Below are 23,985 nucleotides of genomic sequence, written 5' to 3'. Positions count from 1 at the left end.
CCGCGGGGTCCTAGCGCCGCCGCCGCCATTTTGTGACGGACTGTGGGCGGAGCTCCCGCCTCACGTGCGGGGACGGGAGCTTGGGAGGCGCTGGGTGCGCAGCTCGTGTGCAGTGCCGAGAAGTGTCCTTGTTCCTTTGTGCAAACTGCGTACTTGAAACCAAGTGACTTCAGTGCCGAGGTACGGCTGTTGGGAACTACCTCCAGCTACGGTTGCGAAGTCAGAACATCGGTTTAGAATGATGTTAGTCCTGAGCAACTGGGACAGCGCTCAGCTAATTTTCCTTCCCCCGCCCCTTTTTTTTGTTTATTTTTACTCCCCGCCCCGTTCGCCCTAAAGTTCTGACTTAACAATTTTATTATCTGCCCGAAGCGTTTGGAAAAAAGAGTCAAACTCAAGAGCGATTCGAAAGAAATTTTAAGTTTATTATAAATCAACATATTAGTAAGAGGATGTCAGTATTTGCAATGAAGCCAGACGCGCTGTAATTAGTGTTGTTTCCAGAGGCTGAGGGAAGCGACAGGCTCAAACGGCACAAAAGCAAGCAGGTGTTTGTGCCTTTCGGTAGCAGTGCTTTATTCAGTCACACGGACTGCACCTGCAGAAGGTACCTCTGTAAGAACATCCAGGCGGTCTGTGTCCACATGGGCGCCTGGTGCCGGCGGGAGAAAAGCCACGGGCAGATGTTTTAGTGAACACTACCACACTCTCCCTCACTGATTCTGGTTCCCTAAGAGGCTGACAGGAGGTACGTAGGCCCCCGATAGGATGCCCTGAACAGCCCCGGGGTATTTAAAGCAGCGTCAAGTTTTTCCGTGGGGCGAGGGCTCGAAGCCGGGCTCTGCCGCCTTCCCTCGCTGCTGTCTCCAGCTGCTGTGTCACCCTGCTCGCGGCTGTTCCAGAGAGCGCCGCATCCTTCGGCCTCACTCGGAGCTGCAGTGTTACCCATGAGTAGTCAATTCTTGATTTGTGCCACCTCGGGCATCCTGGATATACCTTCGTGCTCTGAAGGTCAATATTCAATTAATGGTTAAAATGAGATGGGTAAAAATGGAATTCAGAGTTTAGTCCTATGGAACTTCGGTTTTCCAGTGTGTGGCACTGGAATGGATGGAGTACTTGATTCTAATTTTTACTTTTGTTTCAAGCAGAATGAGGGAAAAGCCATTCAGTATGTGAGCAAAGTAAAAGAGAATACAAAAGCACTCTGATGAGTGATTGATAATATATGGAGACAGATGCTTAGTGTGGTTGTACCAAAAACAACACTGTTCAAGAGTATAAAATACGAGGGATAAGAAGTAGGAAAGAAAATAAAAAAAATCCTTAAAGGAAGAAATCGTCTTGCTAAAAGTAAATAAAGCAAAATATTTTCTTCTCTCTAGTGTGGAATTGAATAAATTCTTCCAGAGCCTTTTGATGAATGTTTGGGATGTTGTGACACTAAATGATAAAAAAATGCCGGCACGGAGTCATTTTACTGCTTGTTGCATTGGTTTACATTAATCATAAAATCAGAAATATTAATTAGAACTAGGGATAAAACCATGTTCCTGCCAAAATTTTTTCCTGTCTCAAGAAAGATTTAATATTAGCAAATGTACATTACTGATTTTGCTATGCTCTTATATGAAATAGGGATCTCCTAGTGCATTGCATATAGCATCAATTTCTATTTAAAATAGGTTTGCACAGCCTTCAGAGTGCATCTTCTTAATAATCTTCTGTATCACCAGCACAGATAGCAAGTAAAGCACTCTCGTAATGCCCTGAAGCAAAATGCTGCAAAGAAAAAAAAAAAATCAACATTTCTGTGACTACGCATTTTCTGAATTATTCTTTTTTTGGTGTGTGACAAGAACTAGACTATTACAAGGTTTTGTAAAACATTATATTGTTTTCATAAGAATTCTAGGCTGAGATATTTTTTCATTTCACTTGCCATGGCCTTTGGTTGCTTGGGCACCTAGAAACAATCTATCTTTGAAAAGCTGGATCAAATTTGTTTATTAATTCTCAAGTTCAATCCCAAAAATTCATGACCAATTTCATAAAGTTGCTGCACATCTTGCAGCTGGATTATAGTGACATAAAAAAGGTAGTGTCTTAGCAAGGGACATTTTTTGTACAATTAAACACATTCAAAGTTTTAAGATGTGGACCAGGAGTACAAGAGGAACAGGGTTTGAGAAGGTACTACCTAAGCACAAGGATAAAACCAGATATTTACTCCAGTGTTGCACAAAAGTGGTACCAGCTTAGCCTTACAGGTCAACGTGATATAAGTTGTTATCATTTAGTGTAGAAACCATTCATACAAACTCTTGTTCAGCACACACTGTCATGCCCTGTTTATAAACACATCTTGCATTGGGAAGGGATAAAGTCACATAGAGTGAGTATTAATTTTGCACTTACTCAAATCAAACTGAGACACTGAAAATGTGCTATTGTTTTTACATCTTGCTCTTTTGTTTGTTTTAAACCAAATGGTTAAACAGAGTGGTACATTCTGTGTGATACCAGTGCTGAATATATGCAGAAGTTTGTAAAAACTTACTTTAATGTCATGGAAGAGTGATTTCCCATATCTCTCTTTGTATCGCTGGCGTATGTTCATCAAGTCTATCTCACTCCTGGCAATGAGAATCCTAATAACTGTTTTATTGTGAAACCCAAAATCCTAAAATGAAAACAGAAAATGAGAGGAAACTTGATAGTTACACAATATATGTTTGCCCATCTGTGTATGCTCATATAAATGTTTAATAAAGACAAGATATACCCATATAGGATATATAAGTATATGGCATATAAAAGGTATACCCATAAAGGTATCCCAGATGTTAAAGGACTGTAAGGGTTTTATTCTGCTGAGTTTTCATGTACTTAAATAATAGAATTTATGTAACTGAATAACAGGGAGTCCCTCTATGCCACTGATTTATCCATGCACTGAAACTTTTGAAAAAGGAAAATATGACAAACTTTTGTCCGTATTCCTAGGAATTTAGTTTTTGAGTAGCAGTTGGCGGTTGTTGTGGAGTCCACCTAAACTATAATGAGGCCAGTAATCAATTTCACAAAAACTGCTGCCTCGTGAATTCTGTGAGTTTTTTAACCATAGCTTTAGAATTTTCATAGGTTTTGTTCAGATGTGTTTTATTTTAACTGTTTCTAAATAAATTTTCATAATATAATTCTGTGAAGAATGGGGACATCTAGTGGCAATAAAATGTCAAAAGAAGTTAGCACTTACACAAAAAATAAAAGAATCTGCATGAAGTCCTACAAAGAAATATAAGCATTTGTCTTCATGTAACATTAATTTATTATTTAAGTTTTAGCCATACTTATTAAATCTCTACAGACAAAAAATTATATAGTAAGAATTATGCACATTGAGTTCTGCACAGCAGGGGGAGTTTCCATACAAAGAAAAAAGTCTTAAATTAAAAAAAAATCGACAGTTACCAGACAGATAATTTTTAAGGTGTCAAAATACTTAAATTTTTACTTCTACTGCTTAGGCACTTCTACTGCTTAGTTGCTTGGGCACTACTGCTTTGAAATTTATGTAGGTACAGTTTTAAAACACACAGTCACACCTTAAAGATTGAAGAGACTGATTGGTAAGTACTGGTTTTAGAATTATCAAACAAAGAAACCAAAAAAAAAAAGTGAAGCTTTTTTTGGGAAATGTGAGGTAGAATGACTACTTACATGAATTGCATTATAAAGCCTGTAAGCAAAGTAGGAAGGCTTGTCACGAATGCAGAGAACTAGGAGGGAAGAATTGCAACAGGTAAACAGAAGATTATTATAAAATATTTTCTTTAGGCTTTGGGTTCCTTGAAATGAAAATCTGGGAAGTGCTGTCCATGCCTCAAGTTAAAATTAAGCTACCAATATTCACTAGTACAACCCTGCTTATAATTTTGAAAGTTTGGTGGTGGGTCCTCATTGCTGTTGCGTCAAAGGGCCTATTAAATATCAGTGAATACACTCACATGTTCTATTTCTGTCACATGTAAATATTTCTGTCTTTACTCTATTAATGAAAGATAAATGTACATAAAGCTTGAAACTAATTTTTATACCACCAAAGTCCTGAAAATGTAGCTGGTTATTTAATATATGCAAACTCAGTTGTCACACAAAATTTATTATCAAATAAAGTAGATAATAGTTCTGCTCAGTCAGAAGTTAGTGCTCCATAGATACATTTTTAGATTTACACCAATAGAGGAAAGTAGTTAAAATATTTTCTAATTATCTCTGAAAATTTAATTGCACAATATAGGAGATTAAAGTGGATAAAATATCAGAAAAATAATACTCTTAATGCACAAGAGATAATATACTAGAATTTATTAAGAGATTAGTGCTAGAAAAAATAATATCTTTACATTACCTATTGCCACCAGTAATTCTTGAAAGTATCCATCGTAACATTCATTGATGGCATCTACTATGTCTTGCCCAGAGATATTTTGGAACTCCTGGAAAACTTGGGGGGAGGGGTGGAAAAAAGATCTTGTTTTATTCTAGTTCATTAATGATGATCAACTTGCTTGTTGTGGTTTTTTTCCCCTTGCTTCTGCCCAGTACTACAACTATTGAGTTTATCTTTTACCTTTATTATTTTCAGTGTTTCATTATGTTTATATTGCCCAGGTCAGGCAACCTAAAGGAGTAGCCTGAAACTTGGCTTCTAGGACATTCTCCCCTGGGTTCTTCAGCCTACAGTATAAAATGAATGCATGCCACATATCTAGTGACATCTGTTTATGACACTTGTAAGAACATCCTGCTAGTAAGACAACTTACTTGCTTGGCTTGGCTGAAACTGGCAAGGCTCATGGATCGTGGCAAGGAGCCAGGACTCGCGTGACGCGCACAGTCCCTGCAATATGCAGATACGCAGCCACGCAAATATCCAGGGTGTGCTTTCTCCATTACAGAGAGAGAGGAAAATTCTTTTTCTGCTGACTGCAAAACTTATGGAGCACTACAGTACAGGCAGGGCCCTCAGATCTCAGGAAGAGAGCAGAACATAAAGCAGGTGTGTTAATCCTGTCATCATCAGCTGAATGAATTTGTTGATCCATGATAGCAAAGCAGTTCTAAACCTCTGTTGGAAGTTGACGTAAGAAATACAGCTGGCTGCACAGTGATAAACTTGTCAGCAGACAGACTGTTTTTCTACTGCAGAGCAGAAACTCAAACTTGCCACCAGGTGAAATAGGTTTATTTTCTACAATGGAAGATTTGGATAAGCTCACATAAGTTTCCTGCAATCCGTAGCTATGTCTGATTTTCTATTTTAAATAAAAATGGCCCTTGTGTTTATGTGTTTATGTTCATTACTGGAGAGCAGATGTGAACACTGAAGTGCTCCCATCAAAAACTTCTATGAAACTTCTGGGGAAAAACTTCAACACAGCAATGTGTTCTCACATGCAAACATTTGTTGAAATGTTTTCCAGCTCTCCCTAAGTATTTTCTCTCATAAGACTTGCTTAGGAAAATGAATAAAATAGTTAAGAAAAATCTCCCTCATCCTGTTGTGTCATGTGTAGACTCAGTGCAGCTGTATTTGCCTGCCAGAGAAGAATGCATGACCAAAAATTTGCCTTTTTTTGGTCATGCATTCTTCTCTGAGTTATTAGGCATCCTGATGCCTGTCTGTTCTGTCTACAGCTGTCAGTAGTCATCGGGCAAAGTTCAGTTTTGCATTACTTCCAAATTCCCGTTCACATCAGTGCAAGTCTCAGAGCTCCAACAGTTCACACTTGTTTTCAGGCTAATGTCCTGCTGCACACTGACTGTCTTGGCATGCAAAGCATGGCTTTCTTAGCAAGCCACATTTTTCCTTTACACTCTGTATTCAAACAGCTGAACTGCTGGATTACCCATCCACAGCTGCTGCTGACTCCTGTTGCAGAGAATCATTTGCAGCATGTTTTTGTGTTCGCCTGTCTTCTGCTGGCACGCTTCCCATAGAATCTAATATATCAGAAAAATGGAAAAAACAACAAAAAAGGCAAAATATTTAAAGTAAGTCCTTAATCACTTTTCAACATTTGTTTTCTGGGTTTTTTTTTTAATGTTTAAGAACTTCACATCTGAGCATATTTACCATTGCATCCTGAGCAGCCGTAGAAGGGTCTGCATATCCTTCCATCCTTGTTCCCTGAGGGAATAAAGAGATACATATTCTTCAAAAGTTAAATCCTAAACCACTGTAGGAATATCAAGTTCTCTGTGTATGAAGCTATGTTGAATTTCTTGAGGTAACATATATAGGCCTTTAGGTTGGATCAGTGTTTTGCATGGTTGAATTTGCAAATGTGGACAATATCTTCAAGTTGTCACATTATGTCTTAATTTTCTTTAATAAGAGGAATTCTGGAATGAAAAGCAGTCTTGTGAGAAGAAAAAGTGGGGGAAGTAGATAAACCTATCCCATTTTTAGACCTATTTTAAATAACCTTTTACCTGACCACCACAATCCCACCACCATTTTCAGAATTATGTATGTTATATGGTTTATTCTAATATGTAACTCTGAGGGGAAAATCAGGATAGGAGTAAATTTACCATACTGATTAGTTCTTATCAATATTCATATTAACAGAAAAATCTTTTCTCTGTGTATTTTTCTTCCTGCACAAACCATAGAGCAAGCTCATAAAATAGTAGAGATTTTGCTTGCTCATAATCATTGTCTAAATTAAGATTCTGAGAAATGGTTTAACAACTTTGATACATAAATCCCCAAAGGATATTTCTAATTTTCCCATACATTTACTAGCTTTTCAGTTACACTACCCAGCTAAATTTTTTAGTAAACACACTATGTGCTGAATTACATAGTCAGAAAAAGAGAAGAACACACTACTTGTGGAATTGCTTTTATAACCATAGTCATATTCAAGGATACAAATCTGCCTTGTTTGCAGAACTCTTAAGAATCTGGAGATCAGGTAATGCCTTAATAATATGTGCTTGAAGCAATTTTGTTTAAAATTTACAGTCCTGTTACTGTATATATGAAGGGAAGGATTAAAATTAGGTATTAGCTTGTTGAATGATTTATTTATAGTTCTTTTTTGTTAAAAATATTAATTTACATGTAAATTAAATGGTGAGAATTTCACTCAGTGAAATTTCTAGTAGTAGGATAAATTATCTGAAGTGAATTGTAGTGGAATGGCTGCATAAAATTACATACACAAGAAAACAAGGGAATAAAGACAGGGTAATGTACAATAAAATATCTGTAAGAATACTCTACATAAGTCAAATGCCCACTTTCTCCAGTAACATTTGTGTAATTATGTTTTAAATTGTAGAAAATTATTATATTTCGGGTAATACCCCAAAAAAAAGAGAATTAGAATAAAATCCGTTTGTCTTAGACTAGAATATTAGTTAGCCTGAATTTGAAACTCTTTTAACTCTGTTAATTTCTTTAGGAAGGACCATAACCTATATGGTTAATATAATCTAATCTGCCTCAGGCTGGACATGAAAACCATAAGTACAATACTATGGCAATTGAATAGTTTACTCTGCACATGGAGCATGTTTACTTGTCTGATTTAATAGAAATCAAAGCAAAGGTTTTTAGCAAAAAAGCATTAAAGGATGCACTGGAAATGTTGCATGGTTATAGAACTAATGAAATATCACTGAGTTTTAATATAAGATGATATGCAAGCATGAGTGATTGACTAACAATCTTCAGAAGTTCGGTGTAACTGAGTCAAGTTGAAATTTCCTGCAACTTCCTTATCTTGAGTGATATAGCAGATTTTGTCAGCCATGAAATTGCTGATTTTAGAAATCTTCTTTATCAATACCTGAGGTTTAAGAAAATTAGGAGTAGTAATATATAATCAGAGATTCTTTTAAATTTGGTTCATTTGACAGGTAAAGTATGTCCCGTGGTTTTAATAATTATTAATTAATTAATAAGTGAGAAGTGAGGTTGTTTAAGTGAGGTTGCTCTTCATTTTTAAGGAAAGGTTTTCATTATTAGAGAAAAAACATCCAGCATGAGAAAAAAATATTTCCTGTTTATAGCTTCTACTTTTGAAACTTCTGTCTTTTTAACTTCAGTGAAGCCTACTGTAATTTCAAGTTTGTGCAAGAAGTTTTTCCCTAGATATACATGTATTTAAGAGTACAGCTACACTTTATGTATGCTGTTATCCTATGGCAGTCCTTTATTATTTGTTACTCTGGTTCACACGAGATTTTAAAGATAATGAGCACAGTGACTGCAATGAGAATGGCAAGGATGGCAAGGTTGTATAAACTACAGGCTGGTAAAACTGCAAAAGTTGATATGTAAAAGTGATGCTTCCTTTTCTGCTGTGCTAGCATTTTGTGATTTAGCATATGCAATAGCACAAAGAGCATTATATTTTAAGCAGTGAACTATTTAATTCTTTGTTTCTTAGTCAAATGTGAATATATCTCTATTTTTACATAATGTTTGACTGGTTTATGATATATTCTGATAATGGAGAAAACATAGGCTTTTAAAAATGACATTCACATTTGTACATGCAAGTAGACTCATTTTGAAGTAAGACAGATGGAGCAAAGGGTCAGCAGGTGAATACCAATGGGGCTTTATAAAATAATCTGTTTACCTTTGCTTCCATCTGATATCCAAAGTCTAAGTCAGAGTAGATGAAGGAATTCAGTTTCTCTTCTTCATCAGCTTCCCTCCTGTTTCTTGTTTAAAAGTGCAGCCCTACTGAACTAGCTTTAATTACAGTCACCTTAAAATGTAAAATTTATCAAATAATATTGAAAGTCATTGTGAATCTTTTAGAACATCAGTCATAGTTCTTGTTTTTACAGTACCTGAGCAAGGTTCATGAGTGTATCTCTGAAGTGACCCGAAGTCTCAGAATCGATATCTTGTTGAAGATCAGAATTATATTCTAGGTTAAACCAAAACCATGTAATCTTAAATCACAAATGAACATGCTCTGAATAGTACAAATGAAGATTATAAAATAAAGGACAAATAGGCTTACTCTCTTCCAGTGTAACCTGGGCAACTTCTACAAGGACCTGGCTCTGGAGCTGGCCCTGCTGGAGGCCCTCAGCCACTGTCCCCACTGGCCTGCCCACCCACCACATAGCTTCAGCCTTTTGTATGTAGATATGGAGGTATGGGAGAGGATGTGGAAAGGGAACCAGGCTGTACTGGTCTATACTATATGTTTGTAGTTCTGTTCCTTTGTGTGTGCTAATACCTCCAGAACACACATAGTACAACTGCTACTCTGCCCTTGGTAAGAAAGCTTACGCATTAGGTAGGCTTCTTTCATCTGGAAGATCTCCATATTTGATCTTGAGGCTAATATGTCAATTAGACATTTTTCTTCTGTGTCGACTCCCTGTATGGAAAGAAGTAAATATGAAGAGATGCTGCGTAGTAGAAACCTCAATTTTTAGAAGAAAGCAATGCTGTTCTTATTAGAAGTAACAAAATAATGGCAGTTTCTGTAGTGTACTTTTGCATAATCTACCTGTTCAAATTACTTTAAAATATTTCAAAAATATTTCTAAATCTGAATTTCAGCATGTGCCTTAGCAGGTGGGAAATGAAGCAAGACTAGTGTTGACAGAAACATAATAGAAATAATTTTAGAAGGTTAGTAAGAATTATTGTTTGCTGAAAGAAATCAGATGCAAAGATTGAGCATACATCCCTAGCAAGTATCCAGGAATTCTGAAGTAGACATGAGCATAGGTATTGTGTTGGTCTTCTCTCTTTTTATCATCTTCTTTTTTTTTTTTAATAGTTTATTTAGCAATGCTATAGTCTGTAATATCTAGCATAGAATGTGATATTAAAGGAAAGCATCATGGAGTTCATGCAGTGCTGCAAATCACCGTATTTTCCCACAGGGTTTGAATTAATTTTATAAACTTCAATTGACACAAGATGTGGTGCATATGCTGCTTTTGATATACACATGGATAGTGTTAATGAGTCTTCTGCATTTGGGATAAAGGGAGAGCGTTAGAGCCCATAGATACCCATGGGCTATTTTTTCTACCTTGGCCACACAAATCCAGGTCAAGATAGAGTACTGCAAGAAAGTTCAAGTTTAATCCACATTTAGGAAAAAAAAGCTTTGGCAATTTTGTCAATAATGTTAATGAAATACATGATTCCTTTGTTAGCAATGATATTTCACAATCCTTTTAATGCCAACTATAATAAAGACATACCAGTATTTCTAAAAATTGATTTAAGGGTCTGAAGAACAAGAAAAAACTATTAACTCTTTTTCTTGATTGGGGGGCACAGCATTCTCAAAATTGCCAAGAAAAATCATCTTGCCCAAAGTCTTGTAATCTCTGTCTTGCTTGTGACAACAGACAGTAGCAAATATTCATGGAAAGAAAGGGAAAACAGTATTGAACTCTGATACGCCTGTCTTTTAGGAGTTGGTAATTCAGAAATTTCCTGAGAAGAATTATTATTTTCAATAGCCAACAGTCAACCTGGTTTCAAAGAATATATGGAAATCCTCTATAAAGTAAGTTGTGCTTTTCGTCTCCACAATGCCCTGTAGGAATGAATTTCACCATTAAATGACCTGATATTTGAAAAAATGTTTTTTGTTTACAAAATTTGGTTGTGTGAGGATTGCAGTCTCAGATCCAGGGAAGAAAAGAAAATATTTCTTTTGAAATGGGAAATCACTTCTGTTTCAGTAATGTTACTATTACTTTGTGGTAGGCACAGAGTTTGTTATAATTGGGAGTGGGGCTGTGGCCAAGCCTCATCCCCAATGGCCTACAGCTGTGAACAACAGGTGAGCAGCATTGACAGCAATGAGCCATGGAGTGCCCAGGTGCACCAATCACCAAAGGGACACACAGGTGCAATGCATGTAAGGTGAGGGGTTGGGCTAAAAAAGGTTGCAGCCTTCTGAACTGGTGTTACTCTGTATGGGCAAATGCTAGAAGCCTTCTGATGAGGTAGGGTGTTACTCTGGGTGAATGCTTAAAGCCTTTGAAGTTGTATGGGTATCATGGCCCTCTTGACTGTGCAGTATCCTTTGGCACTTTGTCACAGAGTAATTTGTAAGTGTTTATGCAAGGACATGTTCTGCTAAAAAAGTATTGGTTGTTAGAGAGGTGGTGCTTAAGTGCATGGCACTGGCTGTGGAAGTAAATTTGGTTTGTAGCATATATAAATGCTTGCAAAAAATCAGCACCTTACAATTCCCTGTATAAATATTTCTTCATTTTCTGTGTTTACTATGGGTGCTAAATGGGCTGTATGTGTTCCATGGCCACAATATTATTTATGCTGTTTTAGCACACTGATGGATGAAATCGAAATAGCATTGTATTTCTGATGACTGGTGGACTACGTGGTAGTATACTACTCCAGTGGCTAACTTTCAATAGTTTATCAACCAATGAAATGTAAAAAAAATTCATGTATATTCAGTACTCTAATTAATGACTGCTGCTCTAAGCAATTCTAAAAATGAAGATTACCTTCAAGGCATGCCAAAGCTCATGGGCATCATAAGATGGAGGTGGATACATCAAGCCAACCATAACTTCTTTAAAGTGATGAGAGAGATTCTCTTTTAGGTCTGTTATCAGATCCTTGAAAAGAAAAAGAAAGTGCACAGACAGGATTATCTCTATAGTCACGCTTTACTGAGACAGCTTAAAAATTATTAGGGCTTTTCTCTGTAAATGATTTAGGATGAATTGTCAAAGATGAATTCTGGCTAAGACTAGGTAAAAAAAAAAAAGTTTAAATAGTTCATGCTTATTTTACTAGGATGAGACTAGATTCACAAGCCAGTAGGCCACAATGGATTGTTGATGTTCAGTTCTTTAGAACAGAGAAGAAAATGCAGATATTTAAGTGCAACTATTACTTAAAGTCTTGGAAAACTGAATATCACAGCAGAGCATCTGCAGTGTCCCTTAACCCATTCCTGGTGTGAATCTGAGAGAGGTAAGCATCTTTTGGAAGATCAAGCTCATAAAACACAGGTGGTTTCTTTACATTTTTTTCAATGTTACTATGTGAATAATATTAGAAAAAATCATCTGTATTGCTCCTAGTACATAAAAAATCAGCTTTGGATAGCTGGAAGGTTATGTGCTTCAATTCAGTTATATTTTGCATTCAAACTGAATTCACTACTTTTGATAGATGCTGGACTAATAATGTGAAACCCCCTTTTTCCTCCCCATATTTCTCAGTTCTTTCTTGCTAGATAGTTGAGTAATGGATTAGAGTTTCTTTCCATTCTCCCCATTCCTAGTAGCATCCTTCAAAACACTGCAATGACAAAAGCTTGTAACTTACTGCTAGTTACTGGTTTTGATTGAGGACCCTTGTGCAGTTTTTTGTTAAATAGTTTGCAGCACTAGACACCTGTAAGATGTTTTAGTCTGTCTGAATTGAAAGGCGTGCCAGAAATGGTTCCCATTATAGAAACTAGTGTGTTTCCAGAGCTTTGTTTTTTTCAGACCTGTACTTTTATTTTAATACATTTCTAAATATAATTAATTTAATAGCTAGAGTAGCAATGAAGGAAGACATATGCATATTAAAAATTAAATTTATGATGAAGAAACATAGTCTTTGGTAAATGCACTTTAGATTCATTTGACAGCCACTAAATCACACATGGAGTAGAAATTAATTCATTAAGACATTTTACTTCTGACAACATGCCTGTGGGAACATGAATTAATAATACAAATGGAAACTACTTAAAAATTACTCCTACAATCAGAACTAAGGGAAGTAATGGAAAAAAGAAAAGACAACTCTAAGTTGACACTATTTTAATTTCCTAATCATCTTTGCTGTAAGAAATCCTTGAAGGCTAATTGTAAGAAGGAATCTTAAAACTTCTCTGTATGTCTGAATTATGCAGCTAGTTCAGGTCTTTTAAATTTTATTTCTCTGCTTCTTATGTGTCTCAGTTTACATTTGTCTAATGAATGGGTGTAGTGGCTATCATATTGAGCAGACTGAAGTGAAATAGAGGGAAAAGAATTGGACCAATAGGTTTACTATAAATTGGATAGAGAAGGCTAAAACTGCTGTTGCCTTGCCACGTTTCTTCTCTGTCCTGTGATGTTTACTGCTCATAAACTGTGCTTGCCAAATGCAATATAACCAGTGGGACAAATTGCAGCCAGGGAAGTGCCATATGTGCTAAATTATCTTTCAAAGCACAAACTGGAGCAATTCAATGTAAGATATGTCACGTTCTTGGTAGGGTTTTTTAAGAAACTCTCTAGAGTATCCTGATGAATCTTGCACTGTGAAGTATACCCAGTGCTTAATGAATTCATTTGAATTCAAATTGTGGGTGTATTGGAGTATGTTCCATGATTTTTAGAGTATTCTGTAGCCCATTGCTAGAATCTGAAAACTGTTTTCTTGCCTTTCCCTTCTATTATTACTGAGGTTCTTAAAAAGGACATCTGACATCTTTGGCTTTTTTCTTTCTTCTAGGTCATTAGATATGTGTCCACTGCCTTTTTAGCATTTCATGTTAACTCATGGCTAAAAGAGGTATAAATTTAAAGGTGATATGTTTTCATAGGGACTTACTGATTTTTTTTAATTTTTGTTTTGAAAAGAAGAGCCAGTTAGACTAGTGGTGAGCATGTCAATAATTGTTCTTTGTGACTATGAAATAACTGTGTTCCTGAAGGACATTTCCATGTCTTTATTGTGATACTATATTATCTCTACATCTTCATGTATCAGAGAGCAGAAATTAAAGATAAAAGCATGATACAAAGCTTTTAAATATTTTCCCTTGTTAAAGTGATAGGTCCTGTTGAGACACTGAAGAGAAAACGTTAAAACAAACCAGCCAGTGGATGGAGTAGAGAAGGACTGTCCAGTGGTGGAGATAAATTAACACTTGGGAAGAATGGGCTTGGGTGCTTCATGTACACCTTTGGGTAGCTTGACATTCTTTAGTTTGCTATAAGTAAATTGAAACTTGGGAGTGTTGCATGGCTAAACACTGACCTTGTATGGTTTGCATAACCTAATGTAGCCATCATATTTTCTGAAAAATCCTTTCCTTAGGATTTTTTCTCTGGAGAAGCTGAGAGGCCTCAGGAACAAAATATAAACAATAATTATCTGCTGCTGTGGAATGCAACATGTGGATCTGTGATTGGTCCCATGTGGTTGCTTCTAATTAATGGCCAATCACAGCAGACTGACTCGATCAGTCACAAGCCTTTTTGGATCATTCTTTTTCTATTCTTAGCTAGCCTTCTGATGAAATCCTTTCTTCTGTGCTGTTCGTGTAGTTTTAATATAATACATGTAATAAAATAATAAATCAGGCCTTCTGAAACGTGGAGTTAACATTCTCGTCTCTTCCCTCATCCTGGGACCCCTGTGAACAATGTCACAATTGGTGACCCCTAGTGATGAGAAAACCACCACAACCTAATAAATACCTGATAGTAGAAGAAACAGGTTTAATAATTCAGGTGCTGATTTCTGTCATTGTCATGGTCTCTGGAAGGTGGATTGCTGTGATTGTCAGTTATTGTTTTTTTATGGTCTCTATAAAATATACTTATTCATTCAAGGCTATGTCTAAAACATCATGATTATTGTGTGTTTCATTTTTTTTTAACAGTCCAAATAAAATCACTGATCTCCTGGAGATGAGTAACAATTCAAAATCAATCCACTACAGTGATTAAATCCAGCTCTTTTTCTTCCAGTTCTAGGACAGTAAATGGGTTTTTGAGCTTATTCAGGGGCCAATGCTTTTTAAGTTTTTTTTTCAGTATAGCGTTGGCACAAAGGTTGTCTCTAGAGAAGTTGGCCACCCAAATGTATTCTGGTGGTTGATGAATTGGAGGTGTAAAAGCACCATATAATGTGGAGTTTTTGAATGAACCATTTCTAGTTTACCCTAATTAAGGGAGATGGCTCTGTAGTAGCATTTGTGCAAACTCATTGTTCTCACTTATGCTGATTGGTTCAATGGCAAGCAGACACTGCCCTGTGAGGAATTTTCCAGTGAGCCCTTAGTTTTACAGGCTTCAGGAAATGAAGAAAACTGGATTTTGTTCTAAGTTGGCCTTCTTTCAGACGAAGGGCATGTCTAGTCAACTTAGTCAAATAGTATCTGGTTTTACACTGTACTTTTCATGACTTTCACAGGAATTTTGCGAGGAATGTTACTATTATTTTTGTCCTTGTATAGCTGTAGCAACTAAGGAAAATGCAGGCGCTGCAACTTGCCCAAAGGTAGTTGGCTAGCAATAGTAGATCTGAAAATAGAATAAGGATATCTATCTCTGTGTGTGTTTAAGAACTCAGGTAACAAAAATTCCATTGTTATATACAGTAAATATAGGTAAAATACAGTTTTTTAAATATAACTTTTTGTCTTAAAATTTTTTAAACACTTTTCAAAGATCATAACTTTCAGCAGGCCAGATGACTATTGTGCTTCATGTACAGATGGGACTATGTGGAATGAGGTGTGAGACTGTAAGTGCTTGAGATGTGAACATTTACCATTGTGTGAGTAAGATAAAAAGCCTATAACTCTTTGTATGGTGTTTTTCTTTGGTTACAATTCTATTTTATTCTTTATCCCAAAAACTTGAGAAATGTGTTTCAAAACCCCCCAAAAGCACATAAAGGAAGAAATAAGTCTGTTCAGATATTTTTAGATCAGTTGATAGAGAAGAATGGCCTGTAGAAGAAGCAACTCTTCCTGTCCTTTTCTAACTCTGTGTGGTAGACAACGCTTCTGCTGTAGGAATGATACAACGTGATATCATCGGAGGTATCAATAGCCAATGAGCAAGTTGTGTGCCAACTTGTTGTACTAGCCAGCTGTCTGACAGGCTTGTGGTTCCAGTGAGTGACCTGAGAGAAGGGCTGAAGCTGCACAGGAGGCAGGAGAGAAAGAAGTAATAAAAACATCAAGTGTTTCTGTCGTACCCTGCCATACAAGTCTCTGTATGCCTCGGCGATCATGAGCCGCTGGGAGTTGCAACGCTGAGTAAGGATTTCAATCAACACATCCTTTTCACAACCTGAAAAGGAAATGACACAGGCTCTAAATTAACAAACCAGTGGTAATTACTGACATTTGTGATTGTTCATGTTTTGTTTAAGAACATTATACTAATTTTTAAGAAAAACTGATAGAGACTAATATCCCACTAATATTTACCAACATCAGTTATATAACTGTGCTTGCGTGTCTTGCACTTGCATGGTGTAATACCATGAAAAGGTGAAGCAGTCTGTTATTATCAGATGCATCATCTCTAACATCTCAAAAGCTCAGTGAGTTTGAATGCATCAATAAAACAGGGGCTTTCAAGGATTCAGGACTAGCCCCAGTAGCAGGATTTGTGGCTGAGCCTTGGAAGTCATATTGGTGTGTTCTGTTAATATTGATTAAATTGTCATTTAAGAATTAGGGATCTGTTTTATGAGGATCATAAATTGATAAACTGTTGAAAAACTCAGTTATAATTTCAGGGGAACTGTATGAAGTTTTAAAAATGATATTCTACTCCATTTAAAAAAGGGTGTTTTATTGAAGGTTACCTATGATGGTTTGCTTGATAGGTAGAACTTATGGCTTAAAAAAATAATATTAGCATATTCAGAAACCTGTTTTGGAGTTTTAAAATTATTTTTGCATCCTAAGGGTCGGGATACTGTACATAATGGTTTCTTTCTACTTTTCAGAAAATAGTTATCACTATGAATCTTTACAGCTTGCATAGCTTTTATAGTAAAAGATGAGAAGGGTCCAGATATAGGAAATGTTATAAAACATAAATATAAAAGTTGTGTGGTGTCAGCAGAGGGTGACTGAACATCCTTATAAGAATGAATGCCATGTGCAGGATTACGGGGCAATGTCAGTGTCTGTGAGGGATATGGTGACTTTACCTTCTCTGAAGATGAGCTATTTGTTTTTTCAATTGTCCTTTAAGTTACAACTTTGTTCCATATACTTTGATAGGAAAATTAAAATTAAGGTTGATGTACTTAGAGTATTAAATGAAGAATATCATCTCTATATTTTCATATATTAGCAATGTTAAAATATTTCATAAGTATTAACTTAGAAGTACTCTTTGAAGTGTAGGAAGATGCTTAAAACTTTTCAGCTGTAGCCAGTTTGGTCATAAAGATAGTTCAGATTCACCTTGATGAATAATGGTTATTGTGGTTCACTTGGCATTAAATCTGAGTCCTCACATTTTCATTAAAGAAATTGAAAGCAGCCTGCAGGATCTGGTGCTGTATAGTCTTGTGAAAAGCCCAAGGGGTATAAAAGCTCTGATACAGAGAACAGTTTTAAAGTGAGGAAAACATTTCAGATTTAAAAAAAAAATCAATATTTTGACCCTCAGCAATACCAACAATGTTCAATAGGAAAAGAAAAAAATCTGAACCAAGAAAAATCTTTTTGTGAACAGAAGTTTTTTGGAACTAACACTGAAAGCAAAAACTGAGAAGGTAATGAATTCTTTAAACTTTCTACTCAATCTGTTTTTATTTCTTGTGATTGAATAATAGACTTAGCAGACCTTGGTAGCACTTAGTTGAAGTTACAACTAAAATCCTTTCCTTTTTTAGCCCTCACTCTAGTGATGCAACACAGAATTCTGTTTTTCTTGTTTTCTCAATGAAGTGTTCATTACTGTAAATATTGGTATGGATTTTAGATTAATCTTGATCAAGTCTTAGTTCCTGTAAAATGCAAACAATCTATTTGGACATCATCAGTGTGTCTTATTGTGATTTCTTGAAGACTCTGCAGATAGTTGGCAACAATTTTATGAGTTTATATTTTGCCTAAAGCTTTATGAGAGCTTTCTGAAAAAGAGGAAATTTGCATTATAATCAGTCAAGATACTCACAAATACCCTGTAGGGCTCCTCCTAGCAACTGGGCATCCATTACAGGGTTAAAATTTGGAGCAGGAAGAATAGTTCCTTGTGTCTACAAAAGGAAAAAGCAAACTTTGAGGTGTCTAACATTTTTAACATGACATACCTAATTCTGCTGCAAACCAATAATCATAACTTTAAATTTTCTTTGCTTCATGGGGAGCAGGATGTGTAGTTTTTGATTTATGAAACAGAACTTAAACTTGCATTTGACCATAGGAAGACAAACCATATTGGAGGAAGTAGCCCCTAGTATGTTTGGCCTGAATAGGAAAAAAATGGTGAAGATTTACCTTAAAATGTAAATCCCTTTGCCAACCCATCTAAAAAAAATATTTTATATTTCTAAGTTAATCCATGGTATCCCTGACAGTCTTCAATATTTATTCCTCATGGTGTTTCTAATTTGAAAGGACTAATGAGAAAATGATGAATGAGATCCATAGGTTGCTTACAAACCTGGTGATTTATTAAAGCAGTGATATTATCTCACTGCTGAGTGAGATAGTTTTGAGACTGACATGCAGAAGAGAATGGAATTTTTCTAGTTGCTTTATAACTGATTAATTATTGTCAGCTCATTCTCAGTGATACTTTATTTAATGTATTTTTTCTTATTCTTTCTAAGAAATTTGTGAATAATAAAAAGAACTAATGTTAATAGATTCAGAGACTAATACAAACAGAAGAAAATAACTGAGGTTGACAGATACTGAAAGAACCTAGTGAGAGAGTACTGGACTCTGACTAGGATGACCAATTTTGAGTCTATGGCCACTTCTGTTTTACTTCTGCAACGTCTCTTGCTTCCTTAATCTCCAGAAAGCATAGGAAAATTACCAGTGTCATCTCAGGATTTCTTCTGCATGCCTTAAGATAGCTCACTACAGGGATGAGCAGAAATTGCTCTTCATGGCAAAGTTAAATCTACAGAAGTGAAAATTGCATTGTGGTTGTCTTGGTGATGTCAGAAGAAATTTATGTTCACTGAATATAATTTCTCTAAATAAAATGTTCTCCAACCCCTCCACACAAGTAAAATAAATTGTGACAAAGTAACAGAAATTTTTTTTAAGTTGAGAAGAGTGACATTTTTGCATTCTTTAATATTCTTATTATGAGAGCTTTATCCTAATTTCACAGATAGCATAAATGAAAGTATTTCTATTGATTTCACGGAGCTTTTGGTTCCTACCCTTAATGAGCAAAGAGTGGGGTAGGTGGCCTACCAACTCTCTATTCAATCTAAAATTTTTATATTTATTTTCTAATAAAGAAATTAACAGGAATTTTTCCAATGAAAATTTTAAAATAAGTAAACTTTATCAAACACCCATTAGTCTCAGCAATGTGGGATTGAGTGAAAAAGGAACTTACATCATACTCTGGGTGTCAACTTGTTCTGTGAACACTGCAGATAAAAATGACTGGGGTTTTTTCCTGATTCTTTTGTCTCTGTTTCACTACGTACTTGCAGTTCATTTCCTCACCTAGTTCCATCTAGGAAAAAGCCATGGGGTCCTTTCTGAGACAATCACTGGCTAAGTAAAGTATGACTCAGTCCCATGACTGGGTCCAAAGTCTGGATGTATTATTTGGCTAATGCTAGGCCAATGGAATAAATGACTATTGAGTTTCAACTGCTGTGTTTTTTTTAACTGGTAATAGCATTTAGTTCCCTCACCCCCACTGAACAGTGTTTCCACGAAACTTCAGAAGAGATTGCATTTCTCTACCAATATGATTCAAATTCATTATCAAGTTCAAAGTTACAGCTAGGACCAGGTGGATTGAAGATACACAAATAGAGCCAAATTTTGGGAAGAAAATGGGGGAAATGTCTGTTCTGGAAATGAGGGAAATCACTGAAAGGATGTGAAGAATTGTACAATTTAATTTTGATATCTGGATTCTAGCATCCCTCACAACATGTTAATCATTTTGCTGGAGCTTTCATTGCAAGATTAGGATTCAACATGACAGACTTTTCTGCATTACAAAGGAAATGGCTTCAAAAAGCATCAGAGCAAAGTACTTTCCAAGAGCAATTTAGCCTTTTCATGGGTTAGTTTAGATAAACTGCTGTATGTGAACATGGAAAAATGGTTTTCATGCTGTCTTTCCTTTGCAGCATCCTAGTGAAGGGGGTATCTGTTTTTCTGGAGGAAAAAAAATGGTTCTGTGTTTTTTTTCTCACAAAGTGTCAAAACGCTTTATAAGGCAAGTAAGTCTCCAAGGGTGATTCAGTGATTTTTTTACATTAAGTTATTTAATCCTCTCTCTGATCTCAGGCTACCCTCATGGTCAAAACCGTGGATCTGTCTCCACAGAGGTGGCCCAGGTGGGCACTCTATACCTCTCTCTGGTTTTGCACATGTTGTTTTAACTCTTCTGAAAGAAGCTGAGCAGACAGAATGGGTTTGTGTGGTGTTGGTGGAATGAATCAAAACAAAAAAGATTGGAAAGGATCTGAAGAACTTATAGTGGTTCTGGAAAATAATACTTGGAATTACCTTTCTTCTGTGCAAAAGTGAGAAAGTAGCAGCTTTTTCTGACCAAAGTCATAAGCTGTTCAACAAAAGTATCAGTGAAAGGTGAGGCTGCTTTTATCAAAATATGATGTGCAAACTTCAGGCAATTCAGTCTTGTGATAGAAAAGCATTCTGAAGTATGAAAAGCCTTCTAATAATATTTGTTCAGTAAGTAATTCTGCTGATAACAAACAATTGAAGTCAGACTCCTTAGTCTGAATATTTCCCATAGGGAATGTGTACTAAAATAAAATGTTTTCTTCATTAGCTAACCACGTGCTATGAGCTAGCTATACTTTTGCAAAGATATATAAGTTGAGCACAGCTTTAGTAAATAAAAATTTCATGAGTATTTTGGTTTGCTGTGAGTTTGTTTCATTTAATATCAATAATGTGGTACAGTAGTGGAAGGGATACTTCTAAACACAGAAAATTCTTTCTCCAAAGCCTTCTATCTCTCTCTGTATATGTATTTCAAAGAGGTCATAGATGTCATCTTGCCTAATTTTGGTAGTTTTACCTGTGGTATTTATTATAGAGTATTTTTTGTATGTAATCTTTGATAAGGATGATGCCTTGAATTGCTGTATCTGGCAGGGCTGCTGCTGTTAATAGTTTGTACATCTCGTTGATCTTGAAGGACTCCATCCTATCTGATTGTTCACAGATAATGTATGTAATTACTGATAAGGGTAGCATAAAATATAAAGATCATCTTAAAGAACAAAACACATTTTGAAAGTAATACTTCTGAATTTTTTTTTAATATTCCTTATGCTTCCGAATTAATGGTCTATTTAAAGTTCTGGAATTCCTTGAAAAGTAGCCAAGTCCAAAGTGTACTTCTAGGACTTCTTTTGCAATCTAGAATAGTGTTTGAGTAGAGAAGAAATCGATGCTATGGTCTCACCACTCAGTCCTGTATATGCCCTGTTTTCTTGACTGAGGTTTACTAGAGTGATTTTTCTGCTATTTTGTTGCTGAGTCTCTTCAAAGAAAACAGCCACTGCTCCATGACCAAGTTACTCTTAAATACCAGCAGCATTCAGGGGAGAATGTTTACATGCAGCTCTGCCTTACATGTCCTCATTCTGTCTGGATGCTGCAGTAGGGAAGTCTGTTCCTAGGATCCAGTGATCTAGCTCATAAAATTACCTAGTTTTTCTCCCTTTCCATTCCATAACACATGGAAATTGGAATAAACAGTAAAAATTTGCCTAACTTGGGAATTCATCCCAATACTTATCAGAGAAAGCCTGGGATCAGGTCTGCAGTTGCTTCTCTGCTCTTTTGTTTCTGTGATGATGAAAAATCAAAGGGAGTATCAGTGTGCCTTTTTATGTTTAGAAGAAGAGGGAATAAAAAGTTGATATTAAAATCATTTATTCTGGGGTATTTTAATGTAATTCAGTGTATCAGAATTAGAAACTTTTGTGCCCTCTGCTCAAGTAGTTCATTAGGCTAATATGTAATAGTTACATTATATGAAGCCTCATGCCATTGTAAACATCTGCCACAGTTAAAAATTGTCTTATCTCTAAGGTTTTTCTTTATAATGCTATCAAAATACTGCATTGTTACTGCAAATATAATAATTGCCAATTGCAAAGACTTTAAAATATTTCTTCTATAAGTTACTTTATAAGGTACTGCCATTAGTTTTTAAAAATATATTCAGATGCAGTGTTAATTATTTAAATAAAATTGGTTGCCGTAAATCAGTAGAAGAAACTGTATTTCTTGTCTTCTCCAACAGAATCTGACCTACTGCCTTTTTAAGATATAGTATTCTTTCTGTCATCCTTAAATTATCAGGAATAGATTACAAAATCACTAACTAAAAGAGGAAAAGAAAAGAAACTAAGAAGAAAACTTCTTTTAAGTTCCTAACTGTTTAGTAAAGGTTGCAAGATCCCAAATTGCAGAAAACCAAACAGATTACTAATCCTGATTTAATAGCAATCACTTTAGAAAAGCAAATGTATGCTTTATTTATATAATTTTAAGAGAAGAAATACTTTACTGAAAAGATTGGAATAATTAGTCAATTATACTTTATATTAAAATAAGAAAGGGAAAAATATTTATCCTTTAAAAAAATTCCATATTGATTTGTAAGTTTGTTGGGAATGTACATGTAAAAAGCCTTTGAAAGGAACAAATCACTATTCATATCAGTAATAATTGAAAGAAAATCCTTAGAGAACATGATGATCAGTATGCCAGGTACAGAGAGAAATTTCATATTTTGTCATGAAATAGTAACTCCAACAATTTCCAGAATGGAAATTAAGACTTTCATTATAACCTTTTTTCTCAAAGAGCACTAGTGAAGCTATTTAATATATTGTACAGCTTTTAGATGGGGAACAATCACTGATAACTCTTCCTGTGTTGTGGCTCTTGTAGAGGTAGCATTTTTTTACTTTAAAATATTTTTCATGCTATGAACAAAACAAGTTTTTAGAAATCACAAAGCTATTTAGTTAGTTTTTTGCAGCTACAGATGGTCTTGTCAGATTATAACCCCCCCCAAACAGTTCCAGAAATAGGTATCTTTTGAAAAATTCACATTTTTATCTTGAATACAGATGGGTGATAGTATGTAATTTAGCTTCCTATTTGGCAGCTTAGTGCAAACCCACCTAAAGAACCTCACAAGGAGGCTTGCGTTGCTTTTTCTTGAAAGGTCTAGAATTATGAGACAGGAACTGATAATTCTTTTTATTTGAGTTTTTCAGACACTTGATATATATATATATATAAGTAATACCAGGATGAGACCCAAATCACAGATAAATTATTTTCACCTAAGATTAATTTTTACCTGTAAAGGGAAATGGATTCCAACATGTGACAAAAACTCAAGAGGAATGAAAAGTTTTGGAAGATTTCAGAGAACAAATAATTATACTCACATAATCTCCACAATACATTTTTCTACAAGTCTTCAAGTTCTGTTGAGATGGAGTAGTAGCTTCCTTAGACTTAAACCAAGAGCAAATACAATTGTTTTGATTAAATCTTCTTCTGTTTTGGAGATTTGTGAGAATCCATCCAATCAAACTGATACGAAGTACATTCGGCTCCAAAGTAACTATGAAGCAGAACCTTGGTACCTTGTGTCCTTGGGCTTTATAGATATACTGTGCTTAGTCATTAACCATGCATTGAATAAGTGTGATTATAATGTAAGTAAACAGAGTCATTAGCTCAACACCCTCTGTTCTGCTGTGTTGATTTTAGGAATCAGAATTCAGCTAGTCACAGGATGAAGCACTCACCTACCAAAAGTGTTGTGTTAATGATTTACTTTTCAGATTGGATCTGGTCTAGTTCCTTCTTTTCATCCTTGTGCTGAAATCGCTCAGCTCATCACTTGCTCTAGTATCTATTTGTAGCTGGCATGCACAGGAAGATGCTTTACAGCCCTTATATGTCACCCAGAGTA

General features: G+C 35.6%; 1 protein-coding gene across 1 annotated transcript; it reads right to left on the bottom strand.

Moving 5' to 3' along the window:
• Positions 1-87: 87 nt before the first annotated feature.
• Positions 88-23,470, bottom strand: ANXA10 (annexin A10). The gene is made up of 12 exons (XM_009101164.4): positions 23,453-23,470; positions 17,974-18,055; positions 16,028-16,122; positions 11,551-11,664; positions 9,335-9,425; positions 8,884-8,963; positions 6,143-6,196; positions 5,916-6,009; positions 4,415-4,510; positions 3,724-3,782; positions 2,561-2,683; positions 88-1,782 (listed from the first exon to the last, which is right to left on the bottom strand). Exons 1-12 carry the CDS (start codon positions 23,468-23,470, stop codon positions 1,714-1,716), a joined length of 975 nt encoding a protein of 324 aa, XP_009099412.1. The 3' UTR covers positions 88-1,713.
• Positions 23,471-23,985: the final 515 nt, after the last annotated feature.

The sequence above is a fragment of the Serinus canaria genome, chromosome 4, assembly GCF_022539315.1.
Source record: "Serinus canaria isolate serCan28SL12 chromosome 4, serCan2020, whole genome shotgun sequence".
In the NCBI taxonomy this organism is placed as follows: Eukaryota; Metazoa; Chordata; class Aves; order Passeriformes; family Fringillidae; genus Serinus; species Serinus canaria.
Note: the sequence above shows the minus strand (reverse complement) of the source record. Positions and strands in the feature narration are given on the sequence as shown.